The sequence below is a fragment of the Neovison vison genome, chromosome 11 (genome assembly GCF_020171115.1).
Source record: "Neovison vison isolate M4711 chromosome 11, ASM_NN_V1, whole genome shotgun sequence".
NCBI classification, from domain to species: domain Eukaryota; kingdom Metazoa; phylum Chordata; class Mammalia; order Carnivora; family Mustelidae; genus Neogale; species Neogale vison.
Genome location: NC_058101.1, coordinates 33,703,338 through 33,716,718, shown reverse-complemented (window position 1 = coordinate 33,716,718; position 13,381 = coordinate 33,703,338). Strand labels below are relative to the sequence as shown.

The window sequence follows — 13,381 nt, the reverse complement described above, 5'->3', positions numbered from 1 at the left end:
TGTTCTCAATTACTGCTCGGATTTTCAACCTTTTTTAAGACAATGTGCTTATACTTTAGGGTATCACATGAAAATCTGATACTCTGGAGGAGACAAGCTCTGCCTAAGGAGGGAGGTGTGAGTGGGCAGGGGCTTAGGGAGTCTCTCCAAAAGCAGTTCGAAGCCAGATGGACTGCTGCTCCGTTCACTTGTCTGTTGGCATTTCTCCTTTCCTCCTTCTTTTCCATGTTCTGTCCCTTTCTTCACAAATGAAACAAACTCTTAAAAGCAAGAGCTCGGGCAAGGCTCATCTGCCACTGCAGAGCAAGGCTGAATCATAGACAAATCTCATGTGACACCAAGAGCACCTGTCAAGCCATTGCAGTAGCTTCTGGCTGGGGCCATTCTGCTGTGTGGATGTTCATGACCTAGCAGTTACTACATGTTTGGAACATTACCCCTAATCACTTGTACCCATGATGAAATTATTGGTAGGGGTAGAAGCCACCTCGTTAAAAAAAAAAAATCTCCATTAACGCTCTGCCCTTAGCTCTGGGCTCCTTTAATAGCTTTTTCCTATATCCTGACTCATCTCTCCCTTCCCACCCAGTCCATGATTTTTACATCTAACCCAGCATGCAATGTCAACTAGAAACGTTCCTGGAACAAATAATAATAATAAATACTAGAAAGATATTGTGTCTTCCTGTCCAACCGTGCCAGCCTGGTTTTGATATTAACGCAGCCAATGCACATCCAGGCTTTGCTAGATGATGACTATGTCTGTTCTTCATAAAAAATTACCACTAGGACACGCTGTTGTTTTCTATTTTGTTGTCAAGGGAGTGTTTGTTTTGTTTTGTTTTCATCCAGAAAGTCTCTTCTTGTGGGAGGGGCTTCTCTTCGCTTCTCCTAATTTTTGGCTCCTTTACCGTGTTACAGGAAAAGCCCTCGAGAGAATTTCCAGGCTGGGCACTTGTCCCCCTGTTCCCCCACCCCTCCTGGCCAATCACCAAACAGGTACAAGAGGTTAGAAAGCCTTTCTGAGGCTGGTTGATTTCACCTTGTGCCTGCTGAGCATGATTTCAACCAAGTTAGTGCTTGCCAGATGATTCTGAGAGATGTGTGCACCTGATTCTCCTCCTAAAGACACACACACACACACACACACACACACACACGTGTCCACACAGGCAGGAGGGAAGAACACATCCCCCATCGGCCTGCAGATTTTCTCAGCCCATGATAGAAAAAGCCAAGAGTATGATGTTGGCACGGCTGTGGCCATGGGGCTTTAATTACATTGTGCAGAACCCAGAATCTAATAATAAAATCCACCAGACAATTGCTGGGCTCCTCAGCTGGCGCCTTTCCCTCCAAGTCTGGCCGGGCCTTCTGGGCAGGGTCTGCTGCTGGCTCTTAACGGGGACCCAGGCGGGGACTAGCAACGAAACTTCATCCTTCCCTTTCCCCTACTCAAGCTCTGTTACGGTTGCCTCTGGACATTAATCGGGCCCCATGATATTCTTAAAAGCTGCCTGAGTTCCCATTCACTGGAGAGACCAAAGCAGTGGGAACTCAGAGGTTTTCTTTGATTTAGAAATTCCATTTTACTACCGGATAAGAGGGAAATCCTAATGAACAGAGTTTGCTCGGAGCAACTCTTCCTCTTTTCTCTTGTCTTCCTTTCTGTTTCTTCAGTTCCTCTGTACCCTGTTGGCTTTCGAATGAAATTGCATATTTTAAAATTTCTTGTGTAATTCCAAGAGCTTTCCAGACAGTGGGCATCACTATGATCTGATCTCAGGGGTGGGGAAGCTGTCTGAGAGGAGGCCAGCTAGTGCTCTCACCCTGTGTCAGTGTGCAGGGTCTGGTTCTAGTCCGGTGGTCGGCCCTGTAGTAGGGGCTTGAGGGAGGGCAGAGATGGGGGAGACGCAGCCTGTGCTCTCTAGGCACTTGCAACTCAGAGAGATGGCAAGTGCCCGGTTTATGGAGCCCCAGAGTGTTTGCACTGGAAGAGGGGGTAGGTGGAGACCATCTAATCCAATCCTCCCATTTTAAACGTGAAAGCAAAACCCAAAGTGCATTCCTTATACCTGATCATGAAACTTGGTGACGGAGCAGAGAATGGGTCCCACGTCTGCCTGGTACCTATTGGGCTGTGTGACAGTTGCCTCTATTTTTAAACCAAAACAACAGCATTTTTTCTTAATAAGTAAAAAGAAATGCCTCAAGGGCCAATGAACCGCAGTGATAGAAAATCCTAAAGCAATACTGAAGCCTTAGTAAAGCTAAATTGGATTATCTTTTAGGACTTACGAAAACATAGGAGAAGTACACTGAGTCATTTCAGGGCATTTGATCACGTGGTTGAATCGACACAACATAGACTTCCTGTAACAGATGACTGAAACCACACACACACACACACACACACACACACACATACACACATCCCCCAAATTCTGTGCCATGATGGAGGCCTGTAGTATTGGGCCCAGCAGGCTGCTTGCAGCTTGTATCTGATGCTTAATTCCTGCTTGTTATCAGTTCAGTAATTGCCATTGCATTCATGATATAAACCATCCATGGTTTATATCTTATATTATATCTTATGCTTACAGATACATATCTATATCATATATATATATACATCTTATATTTAAGATGTTAAAATCCATCTTTTTTTTTTTTTTGCTTGAGGCTGCATGTTAGTCCATTTGACCAACTACTCTACATGAACATCTTATTACTCCGTATATTTTGAAACCCAGGTCTATCAGCGGGAAGAAGCTGTGCTCGTCCTGTGGGCTCCCTCTGGGCAAAGGAGCCGCCATGATCATCGAGACCCTCCATCTCTATTTCCACATCCAGTGCTTTAGGGTACGTACGCCCGCCCTCCTCTCTGAGGGATATGTCCTAGCATCTTCTAGCATCCTTCTGTACTGAGAAATTTCCTCCTGGAACTCCCGACGGGCCTCTGCTCGTGAGGCCAGGCGCTCTGGGTTGTACGGAAGTGTTTGCAGAGCCCTCCCTTCAGGAAGAAACTCTCCTCTCACACGTCCCTCTGGGACGGCAGGTGAGAAGAAGCAAAACGGATTTGCGCAGCGTGTCTGGAATGTAGCATCTTTTCCGCTTCTGACACTCTTGTGGCTTCACAGCAAAGGTTTTTATCTTTGAATGGAAGATTTTCCATCAGTTAAGTGGCTAGCAGCTAGTTGCTTCCTTGTAGGTCTCTGCATGCCTTTGTGCGTAATCACGGATTGAGTATCGCTCCCTCTGAGAAGCTGCCCTGACCCCCAGACGACGTCAGTTCCTTTACAGTCCTTAGAGAGAGCATTTCCTGCTCCTTACCACTCTCTTGTTTCATTGTTGAATCATCACCTCCTCGAATACACCGTCCCCTCCATAAGGGCGGGGGCTGTATCTGTCCAGCTCACCGTGATTTCCTCTGAACCTAGCAGAAATGAAGGAATTGACCAATTCACTGAAAATGCAGAGGCCTCGCTCCTAGTCCCACATCTCCTGCTAATAAGGGGGGAGGTGAACCAGTAAGGAGGTGAACCACTTCTAGCTCATTTATTATGAAATTGACAAGTTGGGACTCTATCAGCACTTCTTTTTTTTCTTTTCCCCCCACTCCTGGACACAATTCCAGTTAATATCTTATGTTGAAGCTAAACCCTTGAACTCTGAGTAAGAATCATTTTTTTCTCTTCACCAAGCTACCGTGCTTTCTCTTGAATTTTGTCCTGTTCCTTTGCTGGTAGTGTCTTCAGCTATCAAGTAAACTTGCATGGGTTTAAAATAACTCCCACTTTACCTATAAGCTAAGAGAAAGCGAGTAAAGTCCCAAAATCGTTAATTTAGTCATATTAGTAATTAGTGCAAAGCAGGACTTACCGTGAGTAAAACGTAATATAGATCCTTAATTAGACTCCAATTATCAATATTCTCATTGTGAAATGAAGCTAGACAATGTATATCCCCACTTGTCTCGGAGTGTTTTGAGGCTCAAAGAATATACTTTTTAATTCCCGGCAATGCCAAGATAATGTGCTCCGATACCACAGTTTGTTCTCAGAGACTTTCCCCGAACTTGAAATAATCCAGATGGCAAAGAGTCTTCGCAGTTTCTCAAGGGAGAGGAGACTGGCCTTCTTAGCTATCAAAGCCTTTATTCTTTCTAATGATTCACTTCCTAGAGCTGATCTGACCCTTTAAGGCACATTGCCTCTTAGATTTACCTCCTATCCTGGAAGTCAGTGGAGCTTATAACATAATTTGGATGAAGCTTTCCTCTACCAGCTGGGTGACCTTAGAGCATGAATCTGGGGCTGGTCCTCTTTGGAGCTGGGTTCTAATCCCTCCAACCCACCACAAAAGGCTGGCCTCTGAAACAACCTCTGTTTCCACCTTCTCCGTTCTAAGCAATGCCTCCTCAGGCTGACTGTGCTGAAACGTGTTCTTTTCCTGCTGGATTTGTAGCAGTGGGCGTTACTGCTTTCTGTGTGGAAATGTGAGGTGAGCCATTTCCTAGTCATTCTGATCTGGCAGAACTCGCCAACGGTAGTAGAAAGCATTTCAAGATCATTCACAATTATCGAGTCTGAATTGATAATCATTGGCCGTGTGTTTATTTAAAACCACTAGGATGTCATCTGTTTGGAATGGTTGTTCCATCCTGATTGGGGGTCAGCTTGACACCACCTACCAGCTCTGCAGTCCTGGACAAGTCAGCAAGCCTTAGAATCAGTGTCCTTCTCTGTAAAATGCAAGGAGTTAGGATAAAATGCTACAAGTGTGTTGTTGCTGTGAGTCAGCTCTGGTACAACATCTGCCATATAGTAGATGCTCAACAAATGTGGAGGTTGTAGAAGTGATTGTTGCGTACTTGTGTGAACCATAACTAAGCATTATAAAGAAATGAGTCCTTGTGCACCTTATAACTTCTGTTCTTTCTGCCCTACAGTGTGGGATTTGTAAAGGACAGCTTGGAGATGCAGTGAGTGGGACGGATGTTAGGATTCGAAATGGTCTTCTGAACTGTAATGATTGCTACATGCGATCCAGAAGTAAGTACCAGGGGGCAGGCACAGGATACCTTGAGACGAGTGTGGTCCTATGCCTTCTACAGGACCCGATTTAGAAATTCAACTGTTCCTCCTCATTGATTGACACGCCTACCCTGAGGATAGGATTTGTTAGCACGTAGGGAAAAGAAACAATAAGGAAATAACCCGTATTTACCACTTGTTTCTTACTGGAAGTTACTGTTACAGTGTGGCCAAATTCTTTTTTGTCCAGAAACATTATTTTTATCCGTTAATACACCTGGGAGGTAAAACCAAGTTTGAGACGTTGCTTGAGCTCACCTTAGAGATTTTGGGGAGATAGAAGGAAGATACAAGATCTGTGAAACACTGTTCATTTGTAGAGGCATATCTTTAGAAAGCCAGCACCACTTAGGATGGTGTCAGTGTGAAGAATGGCTCTCCAGTGTTCAGCAACTCAAGCACCAGGTCCTCAATGTCCGCATGCCCTACAGTCAGGAGTTGTATGACATGGTCTGGTTTTGTTGCCAGCCAACGTGAAAGTTCCTTTAGAGCCAAGATGAGGGGTTCTACTTCTCTGGAATCCCTGCCCCATACTCCTTCAAAATGCCTTAGTACATAAACTGAGCTTAACCAGTCTCTGGGGCCCTGAAGCTCATTTGAGCAGTCGGCCCCTAATCCTGTGTCTGGGTCTCCTACTGTAGACAGTTCATGTTGGTTTTGAGGGCACCAGGGGGCGCTGTTGCCCAGCTGCTGTTTAGAAAATCTGCAACTAGCCAGCCAGTGGCTCATCTCCGAAGTACTGTCCTTCTGGTGGGGAGACTTCCAGCAAATTCATCAGTGAGAAATTCTTCCTTTAAAAACAATGGAGGGAGAGGTGCCTGGGTGGCTCAGTGGGTTAAGCCTCTGCCTTCAGCTCAGGTTATGATCTCAGGGTCCTGGGACTGAGCCCCGCACTGGACCCCCTGCTCAGCGGGAAGCCTGCTTCTCCCTTTCCCTCTCCCCTTGCTTGTGTTCCTTCTCTCGCTGTTTTAAATAAATAAAAACTTTTCAAAAAGTGAATAAAATAAAAATAAAAACAATGGAGGTGAGGAGTTGAAATTCAAGAATCTTTTCTTATTTCTCAAAGTAAATTAAAGAACATCTTTAGGCTTTTTACATGGGTCTCTAAATCTGCAAGACTGAAGATTTGAAGAGTGAAATTGAAATTAAATTGTTTTATTGCTATAAATTTAGTCAGTTAGGGAAGTATATACCTCTTTTAATAAAATCCTAGGAAATAAGAATTAGATCAAACCCAGGTGGTTTTGATCTATGACAAACATTTGACTTAAAGTCAAAACAATTCCCAATTTTGAGCTGCTGCCCTCAAAACAGAACCATGTATACCACATATTATATATAGATATTAATTTTATATTATTATAATATGTATATAGTATATAATATTGATATCAATTTAAGCTATGTGTTTACATGTAAAATACGGTATAAATAGTAAAAAATAACTAAAATGAGCAACAAATGGAATAGTATACCATGGATGATCCTAAAGTATATATAATTAAATATATTTATTTTATCTGATTTTTATTTGCTTATTTTTATACATTACAATGGAAAACTAAGCCCTTTTCTCCCATATTCCAAAGTGATTTTAACTATCCTCTTGTACAAATAATACTTTTCTCAACCTCGATGAACCAGATGAATGTGAATCATGGAACCAGAAGAGGGCGCTCTTGGGTTGAAGGACTGTTGAGCCAGATTTCAACTGTACTGGAAATCTGAATTTCTTTCATAATTTAAAGTGCTTGAAGGATATCCGCAGAGAACACACCTGAGCCCACGTCTGGGTTACAGCAACCTGTTTTCATCCAGATCTTTACTTTAATTGAGAGAGTGGGTGATTCATTGTCATTTCTTTTGGAAACTAGCTTTTTGAATCTAGGCCAGCAATTTTCTCTTGTGTATACAAATAAAAAGGACCTTAACTGCTTTTAATTCCAAATCTAAAGACAAGAACCATGGAGTTATAATAGCCTATATGAGGTTACAAATTATAATAGTCTCATAAGATAAAAATAAAGCGATTTGGAGGTAGACTAACATGATTTTTTAATTTTTTATTTTATATAAAATACTAGGAAAATTTTTTTTCTTTGGATACTAAGAAGAAAGCAAGAAGGCATATTACTTCTCTGCCTAGATGATGTCTATAGACATTCAAAGGAATGAGTCAATAAAATTATAAATGGTGTAAGATTAGAAAATAGGGTTGTTTAGGGAGACACCGAATTAAAAGGGAAGTCTCCAAAATTAATCACTGTAATCACTTTCTAATTATTTCTTAGAGAGGAAGTTAGAATGTACATTTGTATGTGTGTACACACATACACAAGCGCACACACACACACACACCATATGTGTGTGATACATCTACCCACCTATGTTCTGTTTTTTTATTTCACGAAGATAATCACATAGTGTCCTTTACTTTTGTTGCTCTTATGTTTAATTTAATGATATATTATGGCAATTTTTTTTGGTCGTTTTCTCATATAACATTCTTTCTCCCCATGCTTTTAGATGGCTTTTTAGTACCCGAATACAGTCCCATTGTGTGGACTTGCCGTAATTACAGACTATTCTCTGTGCATGGGCACTTCAGTTGTTTCCAGTGTTTTAATATGTTCTGGGTAAAGGCCCCCGTGGACATCCACGTACAGATGTCCTCATGAACAGTCGAAAGCATTTCTGTAGGGTAGATTCTGAGCACTGGGACTGCTGAGTTAACAGTCATGTGCTTTTAAAATTTTCAGACAACTTGTCTAATTATCTTCCAGAAAAGTGCACTCTCCCTGCAAAGTCCGTAAGAGAGCGTCTTTCTCTCTCCATGCCTGTGTCAGTTCTGGATCACATCAGACTTTTAAAATTCCTACTGTGTTGCATGGGGAAGGGAAAATTGCATTGTTTTGACCTGTATGTCTTTAAGTGAGTTTGAACATCTTGTTTATGGACCATTTTTATTTCTTTTTTGCTATTAAAAATATATATATCTTTCTTCTCTATCCTTTGCCCATGGTTCTGCTAATACTTGATTTGTAGTTCTTTTAAAGTAAAAACATTTTCCCTTGATTTTATATTTGCTGCTTATTGCCATTGTCATTGGTCTTTCTACTTTGTGAACTTTTTTTCATAGAAAAGATTTTCATGTAAAGTAATTAAACATACCTTTTTTCAATCTTTCCTTTTTGGATTCTGGGTTCTGTGTCCTGCTTAGAAAAACTTTCACTACTTCAAGGACTTAGCTGGGATTTCTCCCAGAATTATTCTTTATTATCTCTTTCACATTTAACTACATGATCATCACAAATATATTTTGGGACAAGAACTGAGATAGATAGCCAATCTTTTTTCCCCCCAGTTACAAGTTGTGCAAATTTAACTGAAGAATCCTTTTTTTTTTTTTTCATTAATTTGAAATGCCAGCTTTCTCATAAACGGAGTTCCCCATAGGTATTTGGATCTATTTCTAGATGTTTTATTATGTCTTATTAACCTACTAATTCTCAAGTGTTGAATAGTTTTAATTATTATAGCTTCTTAATATGTTTTCATATTGAGTAATAATGACTACTTTCTTTCCAGTTGTTTTTTCCTAACTCTTCTTTCATGTTTATTTTTCCAGGTAGATATTAATATTATATTGGGGCTAAACTTAACACATGACAGGGACAATGACCAGCATATCTGAGAATAATGCTCATTTCTTTCTTGGTGTCAGAAGAAACAAATGTATTAGCTTAAATGTGAATCAGTGGAGGAGATAATAGTTGGCTCGAGAAGTATAAATATAGTTGAATTGGTTGAGTATATCCCAGATGCAATAAAAAAAAAGAGAGAATGAAAAGAAATGGCTAAAAAATCATTTTTCTTTTTTTTTATTTGACTCTTATATGAGTTGGGTGGGGGATGGGTAGATGGAAGGGATGGTTTACATCATAGGCGTTCTAAGTGAAACAAAATGATTTCATTGTGTGGAATAATAAAGCCTGGATATATAATCCTATTTTCTTCAAGTAACTAGTCACATTTAAATGAAATTTTTCTGTTGGAGGGGAGAAATTGCATAACAGCATATTAAAATGCAGTTCCTAAAAGCAATGTAAACAGTTTTTAAGTTCATATGTAAATGGGAATGGAAGTGCAAAACAAATCACCTGCCACAAATCAAGCCATCACGTGGCTAACTTGTGCCATTTGTGCTTGGGTATTGGGTGACTGTGTCTCTGGGTCTGGTGATTCCGTCATTCATTCTGGTGAAATGCATTTATTGCAAAATCTCCAGGGTCTTTTCCAGTGTTGCGATTGTCTCATTACAACTCTAGTGCCTCCAACGAAAGAGAAACTTTGTGAAGGTTTCTGCAGGAAATACGGAATCCAAACCATCCTTCTAGATGGAGTTGCCAGATAAAATAGAAGATGCCCCCATTAGAATGTTTTTGCCCTATTAAATTTGAATTTCAGATAAACAATGATTTTTTTTTAGTAACTGTAGGTCCCAAATATTCCATGGTCAGGATTTAGCACAAGTATATCTCAAATAGCACATGGGATATACTTATACTAAAAATATATATATATATATATATATTTTTTTTTTTTTAATTTGTTGTTTACCTGAAACTCAAATTTTGTTGGGTGTTCTGTGTTTTTATTTACTAAATCTAGCAAATATGTATGAGTCCATATGTAGATCCCATGTCACATTCCTCTGGCTGCAATGTATTTATTCTTCTAGAAACCAAAACCTAAAGGACCAGAAAAGAGAGAATGTTTTCTTGCTTATTTGCCCCTAGAAGACAAGGCAGGGAGTTTAACAAAGATCATTTCGCTTAAGGGTGAAATCCAGAGGATTTCAATCAAACTTGACAGGGCAGATGAATCCCCAGGACTCCTTGTTTCGTTCTGGGATGGGACCCAGGAATGCCCTGTCTGACCACCTCCTGGTGACGCCAGTACTTCTCTTCCCTGGGCCACACTTGGAGCAGCAGAGGGGGACAAACTCCCCCTCAGAGGGAGAAGAGATTTGGGCAGAGGTCATTACCAGTGCCCTGAGGCAAGAAGTGTTGCATCCTCTAACCAAATACTACCCTGTGTTCTTTGTCGCAGGTGCTGGCCAGCCCACAACATTGTGACGTGCTTTTCAAGCTTCCAGGTCACTCACCTTTTCTTTCTGGAGGGTGTCCCCTGGCGACCATTTCACCAAATCCCAAGTGTGGGGGCTCCTTGGCGTTTACCTAATTTCAGAAAGGCTGTTCTAAAAGACGGTATCTGTTCTTCTGTAGCACAGTGTTTGCATTCTTCCTGGTTTTCCGTTTCGGTTTTGATTTTTGTTTTCTTTTGGTTTTGCATTTGCACAGTATATACAAATGAATAAATACAGTGTCATGATCCTGAAGTTCACACGAAGGTCTTACTGTGGGCCAACAGGCTTATGGTTTCAAATGGGTTCTTCTCTTCTCTGAGAGTTCCTGAGATGAATGAGGCAATAAACTTGTTTCGTTGTAGTATTTTTAGGAATTAAACACTTCATGTTTACAGAATTGAGCTGCAGAAAGTGCAAGACATGCCAATTTGAGATGTGTTGTCTTCTACAATAGAAGCCTAGCATTCATGCATTTCAGAAACTAAAAATCACACCGTAGAGCTCTGAGCTATAACTTGTTTTAACGCAGAGACGCTAGTCTGATACTACATACTGTAATCCCGAGACATCTCTTACTTACCTTTGGAGGTGGAAGTCCTACCAATAAATTATTGCGCCGTTCGATTTTGTGTGCTTTGGAAGTTCTGTCATTTACAGAGGCTGGTCCGTTAAATAAAGCGAACCCTTGCAGTATCAGCTCGACTTACTCCATGGGGACACTGCCCAAGGGTAGGAAGAAACCATAGGGAAATATTTCAGTCATCGTCTCCAAAGTTCTTACCAAAATCTGTGAGGAAGTTTTATCTCCAGAAGAGTGGTGAGTCAGTGAGAGCCGGGAGGGTTTTGGTGCTTGCTTCTTTTCAGGCTGTAGATTGAATAAGAGACTCCGTGTGAGGCCTTTGGAAGCTGTCACCAAGATCAGTCCATCATGAAGTGTGACCCGGGCTCACCCTTGCCTACAAGTTCTTCTTGAGGGCCCGAAGGTGTCTAAAGCAAAGCATTAAGACCCTCCTCCTAGAACCCAATGACATATGTCGTCATGAGCCACCAACGAGCGATCAGCAAGAAGAACTTCCAACTCACAGTGCACCCGGCCCACTGCAGTGGACATGTGCCCTCTCCCGTTCTCCTCGATCACCAACCTTCTTGACTGTTGACAATTCTAGAACTTTAGAGCGGAGCTCTTGTGGAGAGCTGGCCTCCTGTCTGCCCTGTGTGATGAGTTTCCACTGGCCAAGAAAGGACTCCAGTTACTAAAAAGCATCACGTTTTAGATCTCCAGGCTGTTTTTCTTTAAGACTGGGGAAAGGGGAACTATTTATTCTGCCTTAAAATGACGGCAAATAAGTGAAGATGACATTTTGTGAATGTAGACTATGGATATACTCCTAATAGGTTAATGTAGTCATACAAGGAGATTAAGTAGATGTTTTTCTGTTTATGTAAGCAATAATTTTTTTTCCTGTGTCTTATTGAGTAGGGCTAGCAATTATTTATTTACATGCTAGACTGTTCTCTGCATGCAGGTTCCATGTAAGTGCAGAAATTCCCTCAGCCACTGGAGGTAATTTGACCATCTTGTCATTTGGAAGAGCTGTTGTTAGATTGGAATTTACACATCATTTCATTAAAAAATTGTGCCTTAGAAAATGCGAAGCTGTTGCACATAGTCAGTGATGAATTCTGGATACAGTATGTTGAAGAGAGGTGAAGTCACTTCCAAGTCACGAAGACTTGTCGTGGAGGTGTTCGCTGTTTTACAGGAAAAAAAAAAATTAAAAAAAAAGAAAAAGAAAAATAGAAAAAAAATTTAAAAGTTTTGAAAATGTACAGATTAAGTTCAATATTTTGATTAACCACTTGCATGTTTTATTAAATATTTTGATAATGTGGATGTTTACACTTTGCATGATATTAGCAGAGTACTTTGCCACAAATAATGCACAAAACATGTACAATATGATCATTCATAACCGATTTTTATAGAATACTTTTTACATGTGTAACTCCATCTGTTATGTAAGGACTATATGAATAATGCACATTCTCTTCTGGTTTCACAAACCCATTTATACATATTTCTTAGTGAGCCTCATTGTACATGTATTGAAGCCTGAATCCAGTCAAGAAAAATAAAGCCCCATTCTCCAGCTGCGAAATGTGCTCTCCCATAATGAACAATAGTCACCAGCACAGAATAATCTCCAACATTTTCTAAATTCTAATTGCCAACTGTTTCTATTTATATTTGATTTCTATTTCATTTGGAGTCTGTTACATGGCATCTCAGGCAGACGAGATCTTGTTTTTTCCAATGCCGCATAGCGAGTATGATCTATTTCTTTTCAAATAATCTTTGAGATCCGGGGGGGCGGGGAAGCTCTGCTCTGTTGAGCTACGATGGAAATGCGCTTGTTTAAAAAAAGCAGATGAGGCAAGTGAGTGATTTATTGTTCTTGAGGAAAAATACGATTTTCCCCCTCATGCTCCAAATGATAGTCCTTTCTCTTTCTTAAGAAAAAATGAGTAACCCTTTGTTTTTCACTAACTAGCAAACCATGTCATTTCCTCATTCTTTCTACGTAGTGTTATTAAGGCAAGACCTATTCTAGTTATCTATACACAGTGTAAGACGTAACAAACTGAAATGATCCACCTCGTATGTGAGTCCGTCCGAAAGGTGTTACTGCTCTGGGTGGGCCAATGTTCTCTATCAGTTATACTAACCTTCATTTAAAAATATTTATTCTAAAATGCCTCTGAGAAATAGTTAAAAAAAAAAAAGAAAAATTAAAAGTTGTCTAAAATGCAACAGCTTTTATAGTAAATGTACATTTATAAATAAAATACTCAAATCAACTTTGTACTCTATTAATTGGGGGGGGTAGGGAGGAGGGGTCAGCTTTCGGACTTGGGGAGGAGAGAATCAGGCTCTCTCCGTTGTAGCTTCGGGTCTGGGGTTACGTAATCATCTGATGGCCATGAAGCATGTTTGCATATGCATCTTGTTCCATTTTTGAGGTCAGCTGTTTAAGGCAAATCGAACTTAGCAGCTGGTTGTAGGAGTCACTAAGGAATTGCCTTCCACGGAAGGATTCAGACCCCTTGAGCTGAGACACACAGTCACCAGGAGAGA

The 13,381-nt window shown here is 40.6% G+C and overlaps 1 protein-coding gene across 9 annotated transcripts in view; it reads left to right on the top strand.

Moving 5' to 3' along the window:
* LIMCH1 (LIM and calponin homology domains 1) overlaps nt 1-13,104 on the top strand; it is a 327,707-nt gene extending 314,603 nt beyond the window's left edge. For 6 of the 9 annotated variants that reach the window (XM_044224246.1, XM_044224244.1, XM_044224243.1 and 3 more), the window contains 4 exons: nt 922-999; nt 2,754-2,862; nt 4,952-5,054; nt 10,209-13,104. In XM_044224246.1, the coding sequence (XP_044080181.1) occupies nt 922-999; nt 2,754-2,862; nt 4,952-5,054; nt 10,209-10,234 (316 nt within the window). In that variant the 3' untranslated portion in view covers nt 10,235-13,104. The remainder of the gene's footprint in view (nt 1-921; nt 1,000-2,753; nt 2,863-4,951; nt 5,055-10,208) is intronic. The other 3 variants (XM_044224250.1, XM_044224249.1, XM_044224248.1) reach the window with 1 other exon arrangement.
* Nucleotides 13,105-13,381: the final 277 nt, after the last annotated feature.